The following is a 27,971-nucleotide window of genomic DNA, read 5'->3' as shown; positions in this document are numbered from 1 at the left end:
TGCCATCTGTGCATCAGTGGCAACAGGCTACACGGGGTCTGTAGTGGGTAATGTAATCAGTGTGTGCCGTGGGACATAAGGAACACATGTTAAACATTTATATGATTACAGGACTCACTGAGACAGTTCCTTTACAAATTACATCCTCATAGCATAGTCAATGAGTAAGAAACTTTTGAAGACGTTCAGTTGTTTTAATCACCTTGTATTGCTTTAAGACTGTTCTTAAGTTGTTTATTGCACACATGGCACATGTAACTAAAACTAAAGTGATCTCTTTGGGAACAGAAGCTTTTAGTTTGTTTCCCCCTTAATGTCCACAGTCCTGGAAACAGAGTTAGCCTTTAATCAACTTGTTTAAAGAATAAGTTGCTAAAGAGATACATGAGACCTCTCCAGTCTCTTATGTATTTTAATTGAAAAAAAAAATGGTAAGGATATAATGTTTTAAAACAAGGAATTACAGAGATTATTTCTAATCCTTACTATCATCCAGCATTTTTCCCCCCAAATCTTCATTTTAAGTGATAGCCCAAACATTTTCTTTGTTAGAGCCAAGCACACATTTCTCTTTACTTCTTGACTTGTCAGTACCAGACTCTGCCCTTCTTTAGTACCAAAATCAGTCTTCCTTCTCCTGTCTCCAAGCTCTCTTTCTTCTAAGAATCTGCACAGATTCCAACTCAGGTGAGATGATGTGTCATGGAAAGTTATTTCTTTCACCCACAGCCTGAAGAACTACATCTACAACCCTGTTTTTGTTCTTTATATTTAGTTTGTGGATATTGGTTTTAAAAAATTAGAGTTGATCTATTTATTTGTATATTATTTACAAATATATGTGTCTATGTATGTATACACATACAAACACATACAATATATGTGAAATTCATTTCTCTGCCTTAGAATTTAAGGACCTTAAAAGGAAGAACTAGGTACCAAGCATATCGTGACCCTTAAGTAAAGGATATATAACGACAGCATTGACTTGGGCATGATGGAGGCTCTGAAAGAGAACACATCTCTCCAGAGTGACATCATGAAGGTCAAGGGTACATTCTTGACTCTCTGGTTAGACCATTTTTATTCTGATTTCATATTTTGTCCCATATGTTCTCTTTTGACCTTTTTTTCGAGTTACCTTGATAACTTTATTCCTCTGCTTCTAATTCAGACTTAGCATATGAAATCCTTAAAAATTTAAAAGATCAAGCCCATGACAAGTTTTGAGCATGCAGGTAAACCAAAATGTCAAGAGTTTGCCCACCTCTGCCAACCCCTTCCCCATTCCTGTGAATTTGGCCGTGTTTTTACTAGATTTTCACTGTTAACATTCTAAATTACTACAGTTCAGTGACCCTTTATCCCAGTTTTATTAGTTTGCCTGATATGTAATGGGAAGTTTCCTTCAGGGGTAGGAATCTGAAGTACAGCTACCTGCCTCTGGTTCACATTCATATGCAAGTACTAGTGGCATGGAAACTATTAATGATAAACTATTGTATACTTTTTAAATATCCAGGTGTCAGGATCCCATGACTAATGCTCTAAACAAAAGTCATCTAAAGCTTAAACACCCTTTTGTTCAAATATAAACATTATGAGCACCTGTTAAAACTTGGTAAAATGCTGCAATTAATTTCATGTTTAATGAGTGAAATTATTTGGGGTTGATGTTTAAACTTCAAAGTATCTTTTAAAATGGAAAAAAGAAAGTATCTTGATAGTTGACAGAAAATCAGAATCTTGAATAGGAGAGAAATCTTCTAACCCTGAAGAAAGTTGTCATCTTGGTGGGTTTTTTGTTTTTTGTTTTTTTTTTCTTTTAAAGAGAGTGGAGAAAGCTTCAGAATTTGCAGTTTCTCAAGTATTTTCTGCTGGAAATTCAAATTTATCCAGAAGGCTTTGGGGCCAACTTGTAGATTTGGAAACACTTGAGCAAATAGAAGATCATGAAGAAGTCTACGCAGAAGGTAAGAGAATACATTGGGAGTACACCTTACTAAAGCATAACTCATAATGAATTTCAGAGTACAGAATGAAAGTGTTTCTTTCTCTTGTTCTTAGTTTTTGTTTTCTTCTAGTTTCCTAAAGCTAATTTACTCTGGAATTACTTCCAGTATTTCAAGTAAGGTTATATTTAAGGCCTATTCTGTCTCTCGAAATAGAACCACGTCCAGAGGCAGTTTTGACATAACACAGTTATCTAGTAAGTGTAAGATACTGATCTTGTGGCACCAAGGGCAGCTTGTTTATAAATCAGCTTTGTTCCTTAGGAAAGGAGAAAGCATTTACTCTTCTGGAATCAGTATTGTAGTTACTGATGCCCTAGGGAACTCCACTGTTTGGGATGAAGAGATCAAGAGGGACCAGCAAAGAAGACTGGAAAGGAGAGGCCCTTGAGGTAGGAGGAAAGTCAGAGTGCCATATCCTGGAAGCCAGTTTTCATTTTGAATTATTTATGTCTCCAGTTTTTCAGATTATTTCTTCATTTATTCAACATATACATTAAATTGTTACTCCATGCCAGGTATTGTTTTAGGCTTTGAAAGAGCAAGTTATGAACAAGGGATGACGTTCTTGCTTTCATGGAGTATGCATTCTAGAGTGGGAATAAAGAAAATTAAAAACAAAAGGTCAGACAGTGATAAGTCATCTGAGTTTGGACCTAAATAACAAGAAAGAGCCACGCGAGCTGTGATGGCGGAAGAGCATCCCAGGCATTGGGAAAGATCACATTAAGAGTTAAAGTACAGGCTTGGGTGTGCTTGAGGGACTGAAGGAAGACCAGTGTTGCTGGAGCTTCCCAATGGAGAAAGCTTGCAGAAGGGTCTTCTAGGCCTGGGGAAAGAATTTAGAGTTTCTTCTGAGTATGAGCAGATATCATTGAAGAGTTTTTTTATTATTATTTTAACATCTTTGAAGGGATTTAAGCAGAGGTCCAGTAGGACCTTTTCCTAATATATGAAGACTGAATTAGGGGGCGGGAGAAAGGAGACTAGTGAGAAACCGTTACAGTGGTCTGCGTGTGCTCTAACGGCACTTGGTCTTGGGTAGTTGGTGGTACTGGAGATGGCGAAAGGAGATTTATTCAGAAATTGGCAAAGCTATGTCTTACCCTACCCATTCTCCCACTCCACCAATAGAAATACACAATATACTTTAGTCACTCAAGATTTCCAAGAAGTCCTGCATTAAAAAAAAAAAATGTTTACTTACCCCATTTCCCAAGCTTCTTAGACCTGGATTTTTTTATCTTGAAATACATATTAATATCCTAAGAAACTTTAGAGACTATTAGTGGATGAATAAAACATTGTTTTCAAAGATCAACTGTCTGTCAATATTCAGTAAGAACTAGTGATCTGGGGAACACACTTTGAGAAACTCTACTTTAGGGTGGGCTTCATGCCTCTGATCCAACATGAAATGTCCTACAGTTGAACCCTCCAAGGGTCTCCTTCTCTTTCATTGTCTTTTTGGAGTACTTCATTCTAAATCTCTCCTCACTAATGAATGGTATTTAGTAGATGCAAATTATCTTACACATAAATTATATATAAATATTCTGAACTATTATAAATGGGGTTACTCAAATATCTGCTCCATTTCTCTACTTTCCTCTGAAAGCCAGTAGTGTCTGTTGCTAGTATACTTTATACACTTAGTTTCTACCACTTTGATTCATTTTTTTCTACTTTACATTTCATGCCTTCCTATCTATGTTAAATGTCTTTTAGCATCATTTAATATTTGGAAGCACTCCATTCCCTTAGAGGTGTGCAATAATAATAATAACCATGATGAAGAATGCTAAAATAGACATTTTTCTTCTTTGAAAATCCCCATACTGTGTCTGTAAGAGCTGTATAGTAATGATGATAATGAAGTTAATGCTAAATTTTCTCTCATGCCTCTACATTTAAGAAGATTTTCTGGATGTCACTAAGAAAGAAATGCAAATGGAAGTTGGCTTCCAGAATATCTCACTCCAGTTTTTCTCCTCCCTTAATGTGGGTCTCTCCTTCCTAGTTGGCTTGCCTAGTTCTGCCGTAGCTCTTCAACCCCTAGAAGCCAGAGTTCCTTGGGGCTTAGTCCTTGCAACAGTTCTCTATCCACCTTCCTCGTTTGGTGATCTCATTCTCTTCTGTCTCTACATAGTATCTGTATGCTGACAACACCTACGTTTATTTCTTCAGCATGGTTCTGTCCCTTGCAACCCAAATAATATAACCAACACCTCCTTGAATCCTTATTTGAATATCTCATAAGCATCTCAAACCTAACTCATCTAAAGCTGAATTCCTCATCTTCCATCCAGATCTACTGCTCCCTTTTTGTTCCCTGTCTGGGTAAATGACATCTCCATCCTGTAGTTGCTTAGGTCAAAAAATGTATAGGTTTCTTTCTGTCACATCCCATATCCAGTCCATCAGCAAATCATGTCAACTTCACCTCCAAACATTATTTTCTAGAATCTGAGCATGTTTAATACTACCACTTCAGGTCTAGGCACCATCACCTCTCTCCTGGATATTTGTATCCCAACTGGTGTCTCCTGCTTCTGTGCTTGTACCCCTACAGTTTGTTGTAACCTAGTAGTCAGAGTGATGCTCTTAAAATATGTTACCTCTTTGCTTAAAACCCTTCTGTGGCTTCCCATTACATACAGAGTAAAAGCCCAAGTACATCAGATGATGTCAAGACATTTAAAAAAAAGGATTTTCAACCTCAGCACTGTTGATATTTTGGGCCAGATAATTTTTGTGTCGGGGGCTATACTGTGCACTGTAGGGTATTCATTGGCATTCCTGGCCTCTCCTAGTTGTCATTTCAGTTCAGTCACTCAGTCGTGTCCGACTCTTTGCAACCCCATGGACTGCAGCACGCCAGGCCTTTCTGTCCATCACCAACTCCCAGTGTTTACTCAAACTCATGCTCATTGAGTCAGTGATTCCATCTAACCATCTCAACATCTATCGTCCCCTTCTGCTCCCGCCTTCAGTCTTTCTCAGCATCAGAGTCTTTTCAAATGAGTCAGTTCTTCGCATCAGGTGGCCAAAGTATTGGAATTTCAGCTTCAGCATCTGCCCTTCCGATGAATATTCAGGACTGATTTCCTTTAGGATGGACTGGTTGGATCTCCTTGCAGCCCAAGGGACTCGCAAGAGTATTCTCCAACACCACAGTTCAAAAGCATCAATTCTTTGGCGCTCAGCTTTCTTCACAGTCCAACTCTCACGTCCATATGTGACCACTGGAAAAACCATAGCCTTGACTAGACAGACCTTTGTAGGCAAAGTAATGTCTTTGCTTTTGAATATGCTATCTAGGTTGGTCATAACTTTCCTTCCAAGGAGTAAGCGTCTTTTAATTTCGTGGCTGCAGTCACCATCTGCAGTGATTTTGGAGCCCAAGAAAATAAAGTCTGTCACTGTTTCCACTGTTTCCCATCTATTTGCCATGAAGTGATGAGACCAGATGCTATGATCTTAGTCTTCTGACTTTTGAATTTTAAGCCAACTTTTTCGCTCTCTTCCTTCACTTTCATCAAGAGGCTCTTGAGTTCTTCTTTGCTTTCTGCCACAAGGGTGGTATCATCTGCATATCTGAGGTTATTGATATTTCTCCTGGCCATCTTGATTCCAGCTTGTGCTTCATCCAGCCCAGAGTTCCTCATGATGTACTCTGCATATAAGTTGTTGGAGGCAAAAATGGCTCCAGTCACTGCCAGATATCCATGGGGAGGCAAGTTCACCTCTGATCTAGAACCACTGCTCCAACCCTGATCCCTGCAATACTTCTTCCACCTCATCTCCAACAACCCTCACTTCACTCATTCCTCCAGCCATTCCACCTTCTGTTTCTCCAGTACGCTAAACACTCTCCAGCCTTAGGGACTTTGCACTTGTTTTTTTCTCTGCATGGAATCATGTTCCCTTATATAGCCATGTGGCTCACTCCCTCACCTCCTTCTCTTCTTTGCTCAGATGTCTTCCCAGTGAGGTCTCCTTTGACCACCCAGTTAATTTAAAACTATCAACACCTGCCTTCCATTTCTTGTACACTATTTCTCCTTCTTCTACTCTGTCTTTCTGACTTACTGGTCCTTGTCTCTCTTCCCCAGTTAGAATGTAAGCTTCAAGGTGATGGGTTTCATTTTCCCTGTTTTGTTCACGGCTATACTCCCTGTATCTAGAGCAGTACTTGACACATGATAGTGCTCAAGAAACATTTATTGAATGAATGAAGATAGCAAATGAAGAAAGTCTTTGAAGTAACTGAAATATTAAAAAGATGTCTTTGTCTTATTGATAGCTCAGGAATTGGTCAATGACTGGTTAGACACCAAACTTAAGCAAGAACTAGCAAGTGATGGGGACAATGATGCTGAAGACACTGTGTCCGGTATCCCTCCTGTGCCAGAAGCCAGTGGACATTTGAAATATGACAGGTTTGATGGTAAGAACTTACTTGATTGTTCTAAGCTTTAACATCAATGATGGTTCCAAGAAATCTTTTTAATTGTTCTGAATAATAAATAATATGTTATTTGACTTTTCTGTCTTTTGCGTAGTTTTGTAATTGGCTTTAAGTTTTCTTGATTCACTTTAAATTACTTATCTATAGGTCAGTAAATTCGTGGTGATTTTTAAAAATTAAAATATTATATTATTTCTAATTCTTCTTATGATTTGGGCTTCCCTTGTAGCTCAGTTGGTAAAGAATCTGCCTGCAATGCAGGAGACCTGGGTTCAATTTCTGGGTTGGGAAGATCCCCTGGAGAAGGAAATGGCAGCCCACTCCAGTATTCTTGCCTGGAGAATCTCATGGACAGAGGAGCCTGGCGGGCTACAGCCCATGGCATTGCAAGAGTCAGACACTACTTAGTGACTAAACCACCGTGATTATAACAGCAATTAATGCTGATTAAGAAGCCTCTTTCCATTGGATGACCGTTTACTCTGATGGCTGTTTCAATGTTTTACCATATTTAAACACTGACATACATACCATTTTGTATTTATAAAATGTTTCAAATATCTTTATAAGGGAGGTTATTACTTGTATACAAAGCCAGTGTCAGACAAGGTACATAGCTAACTTGTGAGGATTCATCAGTTGTACTCCGAGTCTAAGATTTTTTTCTCTAAGCATAAGGGTAGGCATAGTGATGGTGGGGGCAGCTCCCCTTGCATGACTCAGGCACCCCTGGTGAACTCATCTTGCAGCATTTCCCTTGTTTAGGACTCTACAGTCACAAAGGCATGAGCTCTTAAAGTTAAGGGACTCCTCAATATCACCTAATCTGATTTACTCTCTTCACCCCCTCAGACAGAGGTTCTTCCAAAGTGTCCCTTATATGGGATAATATAATCTCTGCCTAAACACTTCCAGGATAGAGGGCCTGCACTCTGGGAAGAGCCCATTCAGCTGTTTTGAGGCTCTAATCTTCATAAATTCTTTCTTTTTTAGGAAAAATTAGTTTCTTGTCCTCATCTTTTACCCTTTAGTGCAACAGAAAATATTGATATCATTTTCTCTCTCTCTCAAGAATAGTCTTCTCTTTTTTTGTGGGAGTTGTAATCATATCTGAACCTCCATATAGGTCAGTGTTCCTAGGTTAAATAGCACCAGTACTTTCAGAAGTTCTTTATATCACATTGTTTCAGATATACTGATTGCCACCTTTAGATACTTTTCTAGTTTAGTGGTGATGTTATTAGAGTGAAGCATTTCAGTACTTAGTATTTATTCTAAAGTGTGTCTGAAACATAATGAAACTGCTACTTTCTTTCATATGGTGCTAATAGATCTAATTATATCTCTACTCAGATTTGTTATTACCTTCTAGTATTGTACTAGGCCTCACTCATTTTATGCTTGTAGTGTTACTTTTTTGGGGGATCAAAGCATTGAACAAAAATATTACCTAGCCATTAAAAAAGAATGTTTATCAAAATTATTAACTAACATATGATTATCTCAATAGGTAAAGAAAAAATACTTGACAAAATCAATTCCTGATTAAAACTCAGCAATCTAGTAATAAAAGGTAAATTCTTCAACCTGACAAAAGGCATTTATACACATGACACATACAGAAAACAAATACCAAAATGACGAACATAAATCCTACCTTATCAAAAATTGCATTATATATAAATGGATTAAACATTCCAATCAAAAGATGTAGACTGACAGAATGAACTTATAATTATGACCTTACTATATGCTGTTTCAAGAGACACAATCTAGGGTCAAAGACACAAACAGGTTGAAAGTAAAAGGCTGGAAAAAGATGTACTGTGCAAACAATAACCACAAAGGAGTGACAGCAGCTTACTAACCTCAGAAAAAATAAGCTCAAGATAAAAAATTGTTACTCAGGACAAGGAAGGGCATTCTATGGTAATAAAAGGGTCAATCCATGAAGAAAACATAACAAGGATGAACATATATATACTTAAAAAAAGAGCCTCAAAGTAAGTGAAGCACAAACTGACAAAATTAAAGGGAGAAATAGATCATTCAGAAATAACACTTGGCGACTTTAGTACCCCATTTTTTTTTTTTAAACTTTACATAATTGTATTAGTTTTTCCAAATATCAAAATGAATCTGCCACAGGTATACATGTGTTCCCCATCCTGAACCCTCCTCCCTCCCCATTCCATCCCTCTGGGTCATCCCAGTGCACCAGCCCCAAGCATCCAGTATCGTGCATCGAACCTGGACTGGCAACTCGTTTCATACATGATATTTTACATGTTTCAATGCCATTCTCCCAAATCTTCCCACCCTCTCCCTCTCTCACAGAGTCCATAAGACTGTTCTATACATCAGTGTCTCTTTTGCTGTCTCGTACACAGGGTTATTGTTACCATCTTTCTAAATTCCATATATATGCATTAGTATACTGTATTGGTGTTTCTGTTTCTGGCTTACTTCACTCTGTATAATAGGCTCCAGTTTCATCCACCTCATTAGAACTGATTCAAATGTATTCTTTTTAATGGCTGAGTAAATACTCCATTGTGTATATGTACCACAGCTTTCTCATCCATTCATCTGCTGATGGACATCTAGGTTGCTTCCACGTCCTGGCTATTATAAACAGTGCTGCGATGAACATTGGGGTACACGTGTCTCTTTCCCTTCTGGTTTCCTCAGTGTGTATGCCCAGCAGTGGGATTGCTGGATGATAAGGCACTTCTATTTCCAGTTTTTTAAGGAATCTCCACACTGTTCTCCATAGTGGCTGTACTAGTTTGCATTCCCACCAACAGTGCAAGAGGGTTCCCTTTTCTCCACACCCTCTCCAGCATTTATTGCTTGTAGACTTTTGGATTGCAGCCATTCTGACTGGTGTGAAATGGTACCTCATAGTGGTTTTGATTTGCATTTCTCTGATAATGAGTGATGTTGAGCATCTTTTCATGTGTTTGTTAGCCATCTGTATGTCTTCTTTGGAGAAATGCCTATTTAGTTCTTTGGCCCATTTTTTGATTGGGTCATTTATTTTTCTGGAGTTGAGCTGTAGGAGTTGCTTGTATATTCTCGAGATTAGTTGTTTGTCAGTTGCTTCATTTGCTATTATCTTCTCCCATTCTGAAGGCTGTCTTTTCACCTTGCTAATAGTTTCCTTTGATGTGCAGAAGCTTTTAAGGTTAATTAGGTCCCATTTGTTTATTTTTGCTTTTATTTCCAATATTCTGGGAGGTGGGTCATAGAGGATCCTGCTGTGATGTATGTCAGAGAGTGTTTTGCCTATGTTCTCCTCTAGGAGTTTTATAGTTTCTGGTCTTACATTGAGATCTTTAATCCATTTTGAGTTTATTTTTGTGTATGGTGTTAGAAAGTGTTCTAGTTTCATTCTTTTACAAGTGGTTGACCAGATTTCCCAGCACCACTTGTTAAAGAGATTGTCTTTAATCCATTGTATATTCTTGCCTCCTTTGTCAAAGATAAGGTGTCCATATGTGCGTGGATTTATCTCTGGGCTTTCTATTTGTTCCGTTGATCTATATTTCTGTCTTTGTGCCAGTACCATACTGTCTTGATAACTGTGGCTTTGTAGTAGAGCCTGAAGTCAGGTAGGTTGATTCCTCCAGTTCCATTCTTCTTTCTCAAGATCGCTTTGGCTATTCGAGGTTTTTTGTTTTTCCATACAAATTGTGAAATTATTTGTTCTAGCTCTGTGAAGAATGCTGTTGGTAGCTTGATAGGGATTGCATTGAATCTATAGATTGCTTTGGGTAGTATACTCATTTTCACTATATTGATTCTTCCCATCCATGAACATGGTATATTTCTCCATCTGTTAGTGTCCTCTTTGATTTCTTTCACCAGTGTTTTATAGTTTTCTATATATAGGTCTTTAGTTTCTTTAGGTAGATATATTCCTAAGTATTTTATTCTTTCCGTTGCAATGGTGAATGGAATTGTTTCCTTAATTTCTCTTTCTGTTTTCTCATTATTAGTGTATAGGAATGCAAGGGATTTCTGGGTGTTGATTTTATATCCTGCAACTTTACTATAGTCATTGATTAGTTCTAGTAATTTTCTGGTGGAGTCTTTAGGGTTTTCTATGTAGAGGATCATGTCATCTGCAAACAGTGAGAGCTTTACTTCTTCTTTTCCAATTTGGATTCCTTTTATTTCTTTTTCTGCTCTGATTGCTGTGGCCAAAACATCCAAAACTATGTTGAATAGTAATGGTGAAAGTGGGCACCCTTGTCTTTTTCCTGACTTTAGAGGAAATGCTTTCAATTTTTCACCATTGAGGATAATGTTTGCTGTGGGTTTGTCATATATAGCTTTTATTATGTTGAGGTATGTTCCTTCTATTCCTGCTTTCTGGAGAGTTTTGATCATAAATGGATGTTGAATTTTGTCAAAGGCTTTCTCTGCATCTATTGAGATAATCATATGGTTTTTATTTTTCAATTTGTTAATGTGGTGTATTACATTGATTGATTTGCAGATATTGAAGAATCCTTGCATCCCTGGGATAAAGCCCACTTGATCATGGTGTATGATCTTTTTAATGTGTTGTTGGATTCTGATTGCTAGAATTTTGTTAAGGATTTTTGCATCTATGTTCATCAGTGATATTGGTCTGTAGTTTTCTTTTTTTGTGGGATCTTTGTCAGGTTTTGGTATTAGGGTGATGGTGGCCTCATAGAATGAGTTTGGAAGTTTACCATCCTCTGCAATTTTCTGGAAGAGTTTGAGCAGGATAGGTGTTAGCTCTTCTCTAAATTTTTGGTAGAATTCAGCTGTGAAGCCGTCTGGACCTGGGCTTTTGTTTGCTGGAAGATTTTTTATTACAGTTTCAATTTCCGTGCTTGTGATGGGTCTGTTAAGATTTTCTATTTCTTCCTGATCGAGTTTTGGAAAGTTGTACTTTTCTAAGAATTTGTCCATTTCTTCCACATTGTCCATTTTATTGGCATATAATTGTTGATAGTAGTCTCTTATGATCCTTTGTATTTCTGTGTTGTCTGTTGTGATGTCTCCATTTTCATTTCTAATTTTATTGATTTGATTCTTCTTCCTTTGTTCCTTGATGAGTCTGGCTAGTGGTTTGTCAATTTTATTTATCCTTTCAAAAAACCAGCTTTTGGTTTTGTTGATTTTTGCTATGATATCTTTTGTTTCTTTTGTATTTAATTCTGCTCTAAGTTTTAAGATTTCTTTCCTTCTACTAACCCTGGGGTTCTTCATTTCTTCCTTTTCTAGTTGCTTTAGGTGTAGAGTTAGGTTATTTATTTGACTTTTTTCTTGTTTCTTGAGGTGTGCCTGTATTGCTATGAACTTTCCCCTTAGGACTGCTTTTACCGTGTCCCACAGGTTTTGGGTTGTTGTGTTTTCATTTTCATTCGTTTCTATGCAAATTTTGATTTCTTTTTTGATTTCTTCTGTGATTCGTTGGTTATTCAGCAACGTGTTGTTCAGCCTCCATATGTTGGAATTTTTAATAGTTTTTCTCTTGTAATTGAGATCTAATCTTACTGCATTGTGGTCAGAAAAGATGCTTGGAATGATTTCTATTTTTTTGAATTTACCAATGCTAGCTTTATGGCCCAGGATGTGATCTATCCTGGAGAAGGTTCCACGTGCGCTTGAGAAAAAGGTGAAATTCATTGTTTTGGGATGAAATGTCCTATAGATATCAATTAGGTCTAACTGGTCTATTGTATCATTTAAAGTTTGTGTTTCCTTGTTAATTTTCTGTTTAGTTGATCTATCCATAGGTGTGAGTGGGGTATTAAAGTCTCCCACTATTATTGTGTTATTGTTAATTTCTCCTTTCATACTTGTTAGCATTTGTCTTACATACTGAGGTGCTCCCGTGTTGGGTGCATATATATTTATAATTGTTATATCTTCTTCTTGGATTGATCCTTTGATCATTATGTAGTGACCATCTTTGTCTCTTTTCACAGCCTTTGTTTTAAAGTCTATTTTATCTGATATGAGTATTGCTACTCCTGCTTTCTTTTGGTCCCTATTTGCATGGAAAATCTTTTCCCAGCCCTTCACTTTCAGTCTGTATGTGTCCCCTGTTTTGAGGTGGGTCTCTTGTAGACAGCATATGTAGGGGTCTTGTTTTTGTATCCATTCAGCCAGTCTTTGTCTTTTGGTTGGGGCATTCAACCCATTTACGTTTAAGGTAATTACTGATAAGTATGATCCCGTTGCCATTTACTTTATTGTTTGGGGTTCGAATTTATACACCGTTTTTGTGTTTCCTGTCTAGAGAATATCCTTTAGTATTTGTTGGAGAGCTGGTTTGGTGGTGCAGAATTCTCTCAGCTTTTGCTTGTCTGAAAAGCTTTTGATTTCTCCTTCATACTTGAATGAGATCCTTGCTGGGTACAATAATCTGGGCTGTAGGTTATTTTCTTTCATCATTTTAAGTATGTCTTGCCATTCCCTCCTGGCTTGAAGAGTTTCTATTGAAAGATCAGCTGTTATCCTTATGGGAATTCCCTTGTGTGTTATTTGTTGTTTTTCCCTTGCTGCTTTTAATATTTGTTCTTTGTGTTTGATCTTTGTTAATTTGATTAATATGTGTCTTGGGGTGTTTCGCCTTGGGTTTATCCTGTTTGGGAGTCTCTGGGTTTCTTGGACTTGGGTGATTATTTCTTTCCCCATTTTAGGGAAGTTTTCAACTATTATCTCCTCAAGTATTTTCTCATGGTCTTTCTTTTTGTCTTCTTCTTCTGGGACCCCTATGATTCGAATGTTGTAGCGTTTAATATTGTCCTGGAGGTCTCTGAGATTGTCCTCATTTCTTCTAATTCGTTTTTCTTTTATCCTCTCTGATTCATTTATTTCTACCATTCTATCTTCTAATTCACTAATCCTATCTTCTGCCTCTGTTATTCTACTATTTGTTGCCTCCAGAGTGTTTTTAATTTCACATATTGCATTATTCATTATATATTGACTCTTTTTTATTTCTTCTAAGTCCTTGTTAAACCTTTCTTGCATCTTCTCAATCCTTGCCTCCAGGCTATTTATCTGTGATTCCATTTTAATTTCAAGATTTTGGATCAGTTTCACTATCATTATTTGGAATTCTTTATCAGGTAGATTCCCTATCTCTTCCTCTTTTGTTTGGTTTGGTGGGCATTTATCCTGTTCCTTTATCTGCTGGCTATTCCTCTGTCTCTTCATCTTGTTTAAATTGCTGAGTTTGGGGTGTCCTTTCTGTATTCTGGCAGTTTGTGGAGTTCTCTTTATTGTGGCGTTTCCTCACTGTGTGTGGGTTTGTACAGGTGGCTTGTCACGGTTTCCTGGTTAGGGAAGCTTGTGTCCATGTTCTGGTGGATGGAGCTGTATTTCTTCTCTCTCCTTTCGAAGAGTTGGGTTGCTTTTCTGGGTGCCTGATGTCCTCTGCCGGCATTCAGAAGTTGTTTTGAGGAATTTACTCGACGTTTAAGTGCTCTTTTGATGAATTTGTGGGGGAGAAAGTGTTCTCCCCGTCCTACTCCTCCACCATCTTGGCTCCTTCCCCTCTAGTACCCCATTTTTGATAATGCATAGAATTAAACAGAACATCAGCAAGAAAAATATTCAGTATCACTAGGCATTAGGAAAAAGCAAATTAAAATTACAATCAGTAACCACTATGAAACTATTAAAATGGCTTAATTAAAAAACTGATCATACCAAGTCTTGGTAGGGATGTGGAGAAACTGGAGCACTCCTACACTGCTGGTGAGAGTGAGAAATTGTATAACCACTTTGGCAAACAGTTTGACAATTTCTTAAAAAGTTAAGCATGTACTTATCATATGATCCAACCATTCCACTCCCAGGCATTTTCCCAAGAGAAAAGAAACCATATATTCGTACAAAGACTTGTACACAAATGTTAATAACAACTTTATTTGTAATAGCCCAATCTGAAAACAATCCAAATGTCTATTCCAGATGAGAAAAATGAATTAATGGTGGTATGTCCATACAGTGGAATACTACTCAGCAGTAAAAAGGGATACACTATTGATACAACAACATGAATGAACCTCAGAATAATTATACTGAGTTTAAAAAAGCATGGCCAAAAAGAATACATAGTATATAATTTAAGTGATACCAAATTCTGGATAACATAAACTAATCTTTTGGCAGAAAGCAGGGCTGGGATTATCTTTGGGATACAGCAAAAAGCATGGGAAGAACTTAGAGGAAGAGATTGCAGACCAGCATGAGGACCCTTTTGCAGCTGACAGACAAATGCATTATCTTGATTGTAATGATGTTTACTGGTATCTATATATGTCAAAACTTACTGTAGACTTTAAATATTTATAAGTTTATTGTATGTTAGTTATACCACAGTAAAGCCTTTTTCACAAAGAGCACTGGAGTCGTCAAGGACGTTTAAATCCTTGTAATACAAATGTAAAAGTAGTATCTTTTAAATTTGGCAGCGAGGAAGTTAGTGACTTGGGTGAAGGCAGTTCCTCATGAGCGGAGGTTTTTTCCTCTTAGTTAAAGGTAGTTGCTGAGGGTTGTACTCATCCAATTGGCATTATCGGTTACTATTTATTGAACTCACAGCTTTGTATTTTTATTGTACCAGGATTATTTATATAAATATGGAAATTATACTAAAATTAAATTTAAAACAATTCTTTTGATTTTCCCTTTTTTGTTGTTGTTCTGTTTCCCCCAGATTTATGTGGTTATTTGGAGGAAGAAGATGAAAGTACCACTGTTCAAAAATTCATAGACCATCTGCTCCATAAAGACGTGGTGGATTCTGGGATATTGGAAGATCTTGGAATGAATGAAAACCAAGACAAGAAGTGGCAGAAGGATCCTCGTCTTACCATGGAGATGAGACATAAGCAGGTGGGAGGGAAAAGCAAAATTAAAATGGATAACAGGAAGCAATCTTGGTGTAACACATTTAATAAGCTTAAATAAAGACTTAGGCTTTATTGTGAAAAAGGGTGCCATCTGTGGTTTGGTTAGAAAGAATAAAAATAAAATATAAGAACTTCAGAAGAAAAATAATGCTCATAAACTGAGGATAGGAAACAATTTAAGAAAACCAAAAAGAGGAATAATTGATTTTGACCAAGAGAGTGGTGAGCTAAGCTTTATTAGTTTGGATGTGGTACTTCCTATTATAAATATGTAGATTGGGTTTTGCTTGAATCTGGTTTTTGAATTGCAGTGTCAAGATATTAATATCACGAATATTCTGGTAGTTATAATTCTTTCCTAGACAGTGGAAAAATTTACTCATTTTGTGATTATAATTTGAAAGGGAGGACAGAGCTGAATTAAATCTAGTTCATCTGTTTTGAATTAGAAAGGCATATGGGAACTTTCTTTTCTCCAAAGGGAATAGTAGGTTATAGGAAAAAGATTCATCTCAACACTTTGTAGAGGAGCTTCAGAAAGTCAGAATGACCAAGTCTTTCCCATATGTCCAGAACCAAGACCAGACTAGAATTAATGTCTGTATGTGTGTGTGCTGTCTTTTTGTAATACTGAATTTCTGATTACTTTAAACCATAAGTTATGCTGAAGCAGCACTAAGGATGTTAGAGAAACTGGGGTAGAAGTATGAGCCTGGTTGGGATTTATGAAGAAAGATGGGGAAATGGCTCATTAAGAGCCATTAGCTAGAAGTCTTATCACAGCTGGAGAATAAGATAAGGGTAAAGTTAAGTGAAACAGGAAGGAAAGGACCACTTTCTAATTCATAGCTAGTTAAGCCTCTAAAGAATTAATGAATTTGAAATAAAAATGATTATGCTTATTCAGAAATGTCTGTGAGGTTCATGATTTTTATTTCCAAATATGATCCAGAATCACTGATAAATTTAAATAAAGGTAGAATTGAATAAAAGGTCGTGATGTTTCTGAAGTCAGTAAATATACTGACTGTTCTAGCCTTTACAAAATAACCTATCAAAAATACCCTTATCCTTTCTTAAATTATAATTAGTGTACAGACAGAGCCTAAATAAATAACAGTAATGTACACCTTGGAAGATCTTACGGATAGGAAATCATTACTAAACAAGAATCCAGAACTTGGCATACAACCCATTCGATTTCAACTTTTTCATGGTGCAGATAATTCCCAAATTGTCTGGGGTTGTCTTTCCTGATTTCATTTAAAACTTTGTATTGGCCATTACCCAGTAAACAAAGGAACTTCCCCTCTTTTTCTGATAAACAGTGGGGTTCTGGGCCGGCATGTTTCAATGTAGTTGTATTCTGAACTTCAAAATGTGTTCTTAGGTTTTGCATATCCCTTTCTACTTGAAAGGCTGCATCTCAACCTCGATGTATTCTTTTCAAGGTAAAAGAAAATCGCTTAAGACGTGAGAAGGAACTGGAGCGCCAGAGAATTGAAAAGACCCTGAAAAAATCGGCGTTCTTAGAGGCTCAGTATCTGGTGCGAGAAGAGAAGAAAAGGAAGGCTCTAGAGGCCAAGAAAGAGGAGGAGGAGATTCAAAGGGAGATGGTAAAGCTGCGGAGGGAGATAATTGAGAGGCGACGCACAGTGGAAGAAGCATGGAAAATGTAAGCCAGCCGTGATAAGCAGCGTGAAGTTTTTTTGTTTAAGCAGTCATTTTGGAAGTACTCTAAAGTTTTTTAAAATGTACCAACAATGCAATAACAAGACACAAAAGAGAAATCGCCCACTATTCCATCATCTTAACAAGTTAGCTATTTTCATTTTTCCATGTTTCCTCCTGGTCTTGGTTCCTTTAGCTACTTAATTGCAACCATAAAATACATTTAATTTGTCTTTCTGCTTGTTGTAATTACCACATTGCCTGGAGTCCTAAGGTCTGTATTTTACTCCATTGAGTTCCTATACCATAATTTATGTAATAACCTCCACTCCTCATACTGGTAAGCATTTCAGCTAATTTCAGATTTTTCACCAGTACGAAGCATCCTTAAGCATAGAGTGTTTTCATTCTTTTGAATTATGTTCTTAGGTGTGTAATTACTGAGTTAAATGTGTAGACTTTTATGACTCTTGAAACATTGCCTAATTCATTTCCCAATGGGTTGTACTTATTTACATGACTACTGGCAGTGGGCTGCACTCAGCATTGGAGGAGGTCATCACTTTCAATATTTTTACACTTCTCATAGGTATCTTGTTGGTTAGTTTGCATCTGTTTGTGTACCTGAATGTTTTTAAGGTTGAAAATGTTTCCTTATGCACATTTTCTAAATTTGCCTCATTCTGTTGTGAATTGCCTCAGTGTCCCATCTTCAGATAATCATACAGAGAGTCACCATGGCCTTACTGCCACTGATAAAGAAAAAAAATATCTGATAAAAGAGGGAAGTCAAAATAGTCCTCACAGGATGTAGTTCTGTTGTGGGTCTTCAGGCAGAGAATGAGCTTCATAAGTGGAATTTCTAATGTATTTATTCTGAGAAACAGCACTGATGCATAAACTACAGAAGCCTGAGGACAACGTGCCCGAAGTGCCTGAATACTCAAAGCCAGGAACACCTATTAGATAATCCTTTCCACCCCCATCCGCCTATGCAGCTTTTCCCCCTGTGTTCCTGATTGCTCTCATCCCACCCAGTTTAAATCAGCTCAGCAGTGGACGTGCGTTTCATTCTTTCAAGTGCCAGGCTCAGGCCTCCTCCAGATGCCCTTCCTTTTAGAAAGCAATCACCAGTGTTTTAGTGAGTTCTTGCTAAGGTCAGCCTTGCTCTTCAGATTGCTCTCAAGCCCTGACAAATCTGGGCTGACCTAAAATAAATTGTGAAAACAACATTTGATGGTAGCCAGAAGCTCTGCTCACAGTGGGCACTCCACAGACGTTCACTCACCAGACATTTCTCTTAAAAGTTAAAAGCTTATCCACGGATACAGTGAGACAGGGAACATGCAGTCCTCCTAGGTGAACAAACTGATTTAAATGTTCCAGAAAGCAATTTGGTGATAAACTATAAGAGCCATGAAAAATGTTATTATCACTTGACCTGGAAATTCCAGTCCTAGGAAAACTACCCTAAATAAATAATCAGAAATCCAAATATTTATACACAAAGATAGTGAAAATAACATTATATATAGTAATAAATATTGGAGAAATTAATAAATACTGGTTGTACAATGAAACAGCACTGACGTGTTATCAGTGTTTTTTTCTGGGTAGAAATATGTAGGGCGAACGTGCTGACCACTACACTCTAGAAATGTTGCCTGGGTAGAAATATGGATGTCCTTTATACCTCTCCAGTTTTTCACAGCGAGCAGATACTGCTTTCATAACAGATACATATTTTGGTGTTATTTTTAAAAATTAGATCCATGGTATTAATATTAGAACTATATTTCTTTTAATGCCCACTGTGATCTGCCGGTAACTAATATAACACTGTTATGGCGTTAGTAAGTTGGGAAAGTCAGTGAAATGTTATTGTTGGTAGGGCTTTTTAATTTATTTGTAAAGTAGCCTACATCTGTTCCATTGAATAGTTTCAAAAGTGTCTTCTCTAAGAGGTTTATTAATTACAAGGGGAAAAATAGCAACTTTACACTGGAAAAGCTACCTTAACCAAGTGATGGTTCATATCCCCAGTAATAAGATGTAACTTTGTGTGCTCCCATAGGATATATGATAATTAATGAATAAATATCTTTAGATTATTCTGGCATCCCTCTCTCAATTTGAGTTTCCGCCACTGTAAAATGAAATTCAGAGAGACTAGGCAACTCTCCAGAGTTTTCACAGCTGGTTGTGGCAGAGCCCATGAATCCTGATTCCTGGCAGATGCTATCTCTACTACATCACTGATAAAATGTATACCTTATACACGTACACATACCTGTACAGTTTAATACACTCCAATAAGAAGGCAATGGTTAAGAGCTGGCTTGGATTGGTGAGGGTAAAGGGATGACCTGAATGAGAAAGAAAAGATAGGTGGGTGAGCAAAAGAGAACCAGAAATTTGAGCAAAAAAGTTACTAAGAGATTCTTGTTAACTTCCCTGAAGTCCTTTTCCTCTTTGTTATTATGTTCTATTTTTTCTCTTTTCAATTATTTTTAAATTAATATAATTCCATTCTCTCCTTATTCAGTAACACCTGATTCTTTTATTATTTTTCTTCCTAGAAATCTTGTAAAAGCCTTATGATAAAAATCTCACTCCTTTCTTACCTGAGGGTCCTGTTTTATCCCCTCTTGTGAGAAGAGAGAGAACTCATGTCTGTATCAGAGGATATCTAATGGTTGTTATCTCTCAAATTTTGATCAGTATTATTCAACATTAAACTCAATGAATACACTTTACTAAAATTTCTATAAGGTTTTCTACTTTGCAGAATACATTATAACAATGTTATTTCATTTAACTGTATTTTATAAAAGAATAAACTAACTCAGAAAACTCACTCTGTAATTTTAGGCCCAGATCTAAAATTCTCTACCTTCTGATGGAAAATTCAGTGTTCATTCCACCGTGATAGATTCTAATCAAGTCTATTGTTCATACATGTAGTTTTTAATTGTTATTAATAGAGAGAAGAAGAAGCAAGAAAATGCTCCAAAAATTCTAGAGAAAGGCACGTTTCAAAGTGTTCATATTCTTCTGGATGAAGAAAAAATGGCAAAAGAAAGAAAGAAGAAGCTGAAAGAGTTATTAATTCAAACTTTCAAGGAAAATCACCAGGTAGGAATTGTAATATCACTTTATTCAGCATTCTGCAGCGTAAATGACAAAGGGCTCCATCAGAGATGTGACAGTGTAACACTGAGCCCAGCTGAGTCTTGTTACAAATACCAGAACTGCCCACACCATTTGCTCTGTGCTACCCAACTTAGTACATAAGGGAGCATTTCGATCTCTTATTCAGGGGCTATTCTTACATACTCTGTGTGATCCTGAGAAATTGGGATATGAATTTGGGATGTCTATTCTAAATTACCCTTTTTGGAGTAGTGTGTAAGTACTAATGTAGATCTCTGGCAGTTTGAAAGCATAGCTTCCACTTGGATAGTCTTAACTTTTATTCAGAAGAATTATTCAGAAAGTTACTTGCCTTTTGGTAGCTCAAATCCTAAACAGTAATATATCGGTGCTTCTACTTTTAATGGCATGCGTTTTATTTTGCTATTCTATCACTTTCTTTAGTTCCACTTTTTGTAAAATTAACTGGCCGATTTTTTATTGACTACTGCGCATCCTCCCCAGGCTATTTAGACAGAAATATTTTTCAGTGAAGTAGGATCAAAGGCAATATAAATTTGGGGCTTACAATGTTTCAGGTAAAAAGAGTTCCTTGGAACATTTTTAAATGAGGTCTGATGAGAAAAGACAAATACCCATGTTTTATGTCTCCAACAACAGCCACCCCATGGCCTTGGGCATTGATGAAATTCAGTGAAAGTTAATGTAATGAATGTACAAATGAATGGATTTAACAAGTGAAAAGAACGTCAGGAAGAGATTGCGGGAACTTGATAAATGTTGTTGTTTAGTCGCTAAGTCATGTCCGACTCTCAGCGACCTCGTTGACTGTAGCCCTCCAGGCTCCTCTGTCCATGGGATTGCCTAGGCAAGAATACTGGATTGGGTTGCCATTTCCTTCTCCAGGGGATAGTCTCTATCTAGGGACTGAACCTGCATCTCCTGCTTAGCAGGCCGATTCTTTACTCCTGAGCCACCTGGAAGCCCTGCTGCTGCTGCTAAGTTACTTCAGTTGTGTCTGACTCTGTGCGACCCCATAGACGGCAGCCCACCAGGCTCTGCTGTCCCTGGGATTCTCCAGGCAAGAACACTGGAGTGGGTTGCCCCTAGGATAGACTAAAAAGGCCCCAGAAATCAATAGCAGGCATTTGGATATGACATGGATAACTAAGATATGAGGGGGAAAATAAAGTAGTCAAAGCAATTCTTTAAAAAAAAAAAAGAGCTAGACATGTTTGATGGCAGCATTTTGGACTGTCAGGCAAGAAGTCATAACTATTCAAACGTGAAACAACAAGAGTTTGGCCAGAATTTTGGCTTTAGGAATAGGCAGAGAAAAGCATAGTAGGAGGAGATATTAAGAGTTGGGATTAACATTTTGGGAAAGATTGGCAAAGACTGTTCAATATTGTGTCCTCTATGAGACAAATGGAGTTAATGTGTCCTCCTGCAGTAACAGTTCAGATTTCTGAAAGCACATTGAAAAGGAACTAAGTGTAGAGCGGGCTCTCTTAAGAGGGCATCAGGGCAAAGGGCCATGCTTTGCTCCAGCCAGTGAGAGATGGATAAGATGTGTGTTTCCCATAACATTATTTTTTAATTTTATCCAAGTCCAACTATGCAAGAAGTGATACAGTCATCCATTGGTATTCACAGGGGGATTGGTCCAGGATCCCAAGTATTTACCAAATCTGTAGATGCTCTAATCCCTTATACAAAATAGTGTGGTATTAGCATATAACCTATTCACATACTTCTGTGTGCTTTAAATCATCTCTGGATTACTTAGAGCACCTATGTAAAAAATAAACAGAAACCTGAATTAAGTAGAGTCCAGGAGGCCAGCAGGGGGAGCTTTCATGCCCTGTGACAATAGCAGAGCCCAAAGAAGATAAACTATTTCCTGGCAAGAACTGAGCCAATGAAAAGCCATGAACTCTGCTTACTATTGGGGTTTGATCCCTGGGTTAGAAAGATTCCCTGGAGAAGAGAATGGCTACCCATTCCAGTATTCTTGCTTGGGAAATCCCGTGAACAGAGGAGCCTGGTGGGCTAGAGTCCATGGGGTCGTACGGAGTCAGACACGGCTGAACGACTAACACTTTCACCTTGACTGCTTACTACAGCCCTCCCAACATAATCTTCCCCTCTGTAAGAGTTCTCCGCTTGCTATGAAAGAACTTGAACATGGCTCACCATGGGTACAGATCCCAACTTACAGTTCTCTACTGATTCCAAATAAACCCAGAGTTTGCTGGAATAATACTTGGCAGTCTGTTTGTTCCACGTCAACACCTAATACAGCATAAATGCTATGTAAACAGTTTTAAATACAATGTAACTGCTATGCAAATAGTTTCCAGCATGGCAAATCAAGTTTTGCTTTTGCTTTTTGAAACTTTCTGGAATTTTTTTTTCCCCAATATTTTCTATCCACAGTTGGTTGAATCCACAGCTGTATTGCTTGGAGATACAGAGGGCTGACTGTATATGTTTCATAAAGAAGTGCTAGGTATGAATTCTAGGTACATATAAAGAGTTTTACAAAATTAGTGGCCTACTGAAACAAATTACTCAACTTTAAAAGGGTCAGATGGTATATTTAAAAATGAGACAATAAATGATCTATACTTTGCCACAGACTCTGCTTGATTTGAACATATATTTTTGAGTCTTTATTTTGAAATAATTTTAGACATGCAGAAAAATTGCAAAAAAATAGTACATGGAGTTCCTGAATACCCTTCACCCAGCTTTCCTCAATGTTAACGTCTTATGTAACCATAGTACAATTCTCAAAACTAGGAAATTAACATTGGTAAAATGCCATTAAGTACAATTAGCAAGACTTATTAAAATGTCACCTATTTTTCCACCAGTGTCCTTTTTCCGCTTCAGGACTTCATTTGTAATTTCATGCTGAAGTTGCTTGCTGTATCTCCTTAGTCTCCTCCTGTTTGTGGTCATTCTCCAGACTTCCCTTCTTTTTTATGACTGACATTTTTGAAGAGTACTGGTCGGGTATTTTGTAGAATGCCTCTCAATTTGAGGTTTTCCGAAGCTCTTCTTAGATTGACATTATGCATTATTGGTGATAACACAATAAGAAATGATGCTGGTCCACTCTCAGTATAATATCAGTTCAGTTCAGTCACTCAGTCGTGTCCGACTCTTGGCAACCCCATGAACCGCAGCACGCCAGGCCTCCCTGTCCATCGCCAACTCCCGGAGTTCACTCAAACTTAGGTCCATTGAGTCGGTGATGCCATCCAACCATCTCATCCTCCATCATCCCCTTCTTCTCCTGCCCTCAATCTTTCCCAGCATCAGGGTCTTTTCAAATGAGTCAGGTCTTCGCATCAGGTGGCCAAAGTATTGGAGTTTCAGCTTCAGCATCAGTCCTTCCTATGAACACCCAGGACTGATCTCCTTTAGGATGGACTGGCTGGATCTCCTTGCAGTCCAAGGGACTCTCAAGAGTCTTCTCCAACACCACAGTTCAAAAGCATCCATTCTTCAGAGCTCAGCTTTCTTTATAGTCCAACTCTCACATCCATACATGACCACTGGAAAAACCATAGCCTTGACTAGACGGACCTTTGTAGGCAAAGTAATGTCTCTGCTTTTGAATATGCTGTCTAGGTTGGTCATAACTTTTCTTCCAAGAAGTAAGCGTCTTTTAATTTCATGGCTGCAGTCACCATCTGCAGTGATTTTGGAGCCCAGAAAAATAAAATCAGCCACTGTTTCCACTGTTTCCCTATCTATTTGCCATGAAGTGATGGGACTGGATGCCATGATCTTAGTTTTCTGAATGTTGAGGTTTAAGCCAACTTTTTCAGTCTCCTCTTTCACTTTCATCAAGAGGCTCTTTAGTTCTTCTTCACTTTCTGCCATAAGGGTGGTGTCATCTGCATATCTGAGGTTATTGGTATTTCTCCTGGCAGTCTTGATTTCAGCTTGTGCCTCTTCCAGCCCAGCGTTCCTCATGATGTACTCTGCATATAAGTTAAATAAGCAGGGTGACAATATACAGCCTTGACGTACGATTTTTCCTATTTGGAACCAATCTGTTTTTCCATGTCCAGTTCTAACTGTTGCTTCCTGACCTGCATACAGGTTTCTCAAGAGACAGGTCAGGTGGCCTGGTATTCCCATCTCTTTCAGAATTTTCCACAGTTTATTGTGATCCACACAGTCAAAGGCTTTGGCATAGTCAATAAAGCAGAAATAGATGTTTTTCTGGAACTCTCTTGGGTTACATAATCTTTGTTTTTGTTTTTGGTTATGCCATGAGGCTTGTGGGATCTTAGTTCTTCGATGTGGGATTGAACCCAGGCCCTCAGCAGTGAGAGCATGTAGTCCTAACTCTTGGACTGCCAGGGAACTCCACATAATGTTAATATGTCTTATTTCTGTTGACGTTAACCTCAGTCACTTAAGATTGTGTGTGCTGGGTTTCTCCACTGTAAAGTCACATTTTTTCCTTTGTAATTCATATCTTAGAGGAAATATTGTGAAACTATGCAAGTATTCTGTTTATCCTTAAACTCACTTACTGATTTTAGCATTCATTGTAACTTCCCTGTAACAATAATTTATGTGGTAGTTGTCTAAGGATGATTTTGTATTTCCCTCATCTTTTCTCCATTTATTCATTTAGATTCTTCTAGAAGGAAGAACTGTCCCTTCTTCCCCATTTATTTATTTACTCAATTTTTCAGTTACCTATTTATATTAGTATGGACTTGAGGATATTTACTTGATCCTTTGGATTATATTCTAATATTATTGTTTACTTTGTTTTTCAAATTGTTGTAATCTTGGCCATTGGGAACTCTTTCTGGTTGATTCCTTTGCCCTTTCAAAATCCTTTCTTTCTGGTACCATAGGATATTCCAAGCTCATGTTAATACTTTCCCTTCCATAACTCTGGAACCAACCGCTTCTACTTGGAACCCTACTTCCAATTGTTGGAGAATATTTAGAAACCAAGATCTGGTTACTAGCTGTGCTCACTGCTACTGGGATATCATGTTTTCTGGGCCCTCTTGGCAGACAGATCTGGGAAATCAATGTACATATACTAACCTACACATACACACACATTATATTTTTTTCTGTGTCTGTGTGTATGCACGTTAAAATCCACTAGTTCATACTGAAACATCCAGTTCTGGTACAACAACACAGAGGACATGCTCTTCTTCCCTTTCTTATTTGTAACTTTTTCTGTATCTGTCTGTATATTAAAATAATTGTAATAACTTCAACCCTAATCCAGCATCATAGGTTTTAGTGTAGCCTTCCCCCTTGCTTGTTTATACCTGGAACTTATCATCTAAAATATATTTATTTAGCCCTTGTTGTCGTTCAGTCACTGAGTCATGTCCAACTCTTTAAAACCCATGGACTATAGCATGCCAGGTTTTCCTGTCCTTCACCATCTCTCGGAGTTTATTCAAACTCATGTCCATTGAGTCAGGGATGCCATCCAACCATCTCATCATCTGTTGCCCTCTTCTCCTCCTGCCCTCAGTTTTTCTCAGCATCAGGGTCTTTTCCAGTGAGTTGACTCTTCACGTCAGATGGCCAAAGTACTGGAGCTTCAGCTTTAGCAGCAGTCCTTCCAATGAATATTCAGGGTTGATTTCCTTTAGGATTTACTGGTTTGACCTCTGTGCAATCCAAGGGACTCTTAGGAGTCTTCTCCAGCACCATAGTTCGAAAGCATCAATTATTTTAAATGGTTTTATTTTTTAATTATTTTATTTTAAATTATTTAAAACTATTTTAGTCCTAGTATACTATAAAAGTAGGTTTAGAATTGGTAACCTATACTTCTGTGGAAACAAATTTACTGGCTACTGTGTATACTTATACAGCTATTTTTGTTTTCAGCCTTATTCAGCCAAAATTGTTTTCCAAAGTTACCTAGGTTGGTTCTTTACTTCCGCTTCCCCTTTCATATAATTATGTTATTCATGTGCTTTATTCTCAGTGAACCTCTTAATTTCGATTGTTCCAGTGGATGTAGGTAAAACAGACATGGGGGAAAACCCACTGACCAGACTCTTCATGCTTTTACATAGACTTGATTGGAAACAGGACGGCCCCTGGTAAGCGCCACCAGAGTTAGCAGTCCTCTGGGCTCATTGTGTTGGTCCCAATCCATGTTACTAGCCTGGCTCTGAAGGAGCCTAAAGCTGCCCTTGGGTAATGAAGCTTGGATACTCAGCAGCCTAAATATGACCATAATATAAAAAGGGGGAAAATGCCTACCTGGCTTGCAGCGAGCAGAGAGAGAGCAGGAAGCTCTTGTCAGCACCCTCCGAACAGTTCACTAGCACAAATTCAACAGCAAGCTAAGTAATTTGCAGGAAGACTTCAAAGAATCTGTTTCTCAGGGTTGCTCTAGTTCAGGCTCTTTTAACTCCTATATTCTTTGTGCTTTGACTCTGGCTTCTGTTTGTTCCCCCAAACAATTTCTTAACATCACATTTGGGCCACATTATTTAATAGGAGACTGAGAGAAACAGAGCAGGCTGTCTTACCAATGCACAAGCTCAGGTGTAGCACTGTTCATACCTCTTTCCCACCCATTTTAGTACCAGATCTTTTTATGTTGTCAAAACACTTATTTTTGTGTAGAAACTTTCTACTTCTACCCTACCCTACTTTCTCTTTGATCTTGCAGTGAAATCTCTTGGGGAGATTCAGCAATCCACATGTCATTGCTAATTAGCAGAAACAACAAGGGATTAACTATGAAATTCTTACACTGTTTAGCAAGTGCCCTTCTTAATTGTCACCCTGTTCTGAAATGCATTTTATGTTTTCTTCAGATAAGCAAATCTATGATCCTTCCTGCATGTAAAAGGTGAAGAAAAAAAGAAGGATGGGCTGACACTCACTAAATCTTAAATCTAGGCATGAGGGTTTTGGTTTGTTTATTTAAGTATCTCTGTTAGAGGATAATAATGACCTAAAGCAGGCATCATCGATGTTATGGTTGTGACATGAATTGAGTTCAGTTCAGTCACTCAGTCGTGTCCGACTCTTTGCGACCCCATGGACTGCAGCACGCCAGGCTTCCCTGTCCATCACCAACACCCGGAACTTACTCAAACTCATGTCCATCAAGTCAGTGATGCCATCCAACCATCTCATCCTCTGTCGTCCCCTTCTCCTCCTGCCTTCAGTCTTTCCCAGCATCACGGTCTTTTCAAATGAGTCAGGTCTTCACATCAGGTGGCCAGAGTATTGCAGTTTCAGCTTCAACATCAGTCCTTCCAATGAACACCCAGGACTGATCTCCTTTAGGATGGACTGGTTGGATCTCCTTGCAGTCCAAGGGACTCTGAAGAGTCTTTTCCAACACCACAGTTCAAAAGCATCAATTCTTCGGAGTTCAGCTTTCTTTATAGTCCAACTCTCACATCCATACATGACTACTGGAAAAACCATAGTCTTGACTAGATGGACCTTTGTTGGCAAAGTAACGTATCTGCTTTTTAATATGCTGTCTAGGTTGGTCATAACTTTCCTTCCAAAGAGCAAGCATCTTTTAATTTCATGGCTGCAATCACCATCTGCAGTGATTTGGGAGCCCAAAAAGATAAAACTCTATTCATGTTTCCCCATCTATTTGCCATGAAGTGATGGGGCGAGATGCCATGATCTTAGTTTTCTGAATTTTGAGTTTTAAGCCAACTTTTTCAGTCTCCTCTTTCACTTTCATCAAGAGACTCTTTA

At 37.9% G+C, this 27,971-nt stretch overlaps 1 protein-coding gene across 9 annotated transcripts in view; it reads left to right on the top strand.

The window, feature by feature from the left end:
• Positions 1-27,971, top strand: part of CCDC191 (coiled-coil domain containing 191) — a 101,733-nt gene that overhangs the window by 6,084 nt on the left and 67,678 nt on the right. For 6 of the 9 annotated variants that reach the window (XM_055568223.1, XM_055568222.1, XM_055568221.1 and 3 more), the window contains 5 exons: positions 1,832-1,973; positions 6,319-6,462; positions 15,197-15,375; positions 16,844-17,067; positions 20,048-20,198. In XM_055568223.1, the coding sequence (XP_055424198.1) occupies positions 1,832-1,973; positions 6,319-6,462; positions 15,197-15,375; positions 16,844-17,067; positions 20,048-20,198 (840 nt within the window). Of the gene's footprint in view, positions 1-918; positions 1,072-1,831; positions 1,974-6,318; positions 6,463-15,196; positions 15,376-16,843; positions 17,068-20,047; positions 20,199-27,971 lie in introns of those variants that run through there. The other 3 variants (XM_055568226.1, XM_055568225.1, XM_055568227.1) reach the window with 2 other exon arrangements.

Source organism: Bubalus kerabau, chromosome 2, assembly GCF_029407905.1.
Source record: "Bubalus kerabau isolate K-KA32 ecotype Philippines breed swamp buffalo chromosome 2, PCC_UOA_SB_1v2, whole genome shotgun sequence".
In the NCBI taxonomy this organism is placed as follows: Eukaryota; Metazoa; Chordata; class Mammalia; order Artiodactyla; family Bovidae; genus Bubalus; species Bubalus kerabau.
This window is presented reverse-complemented; position numbering and strand designations above follow the sequence as displayed.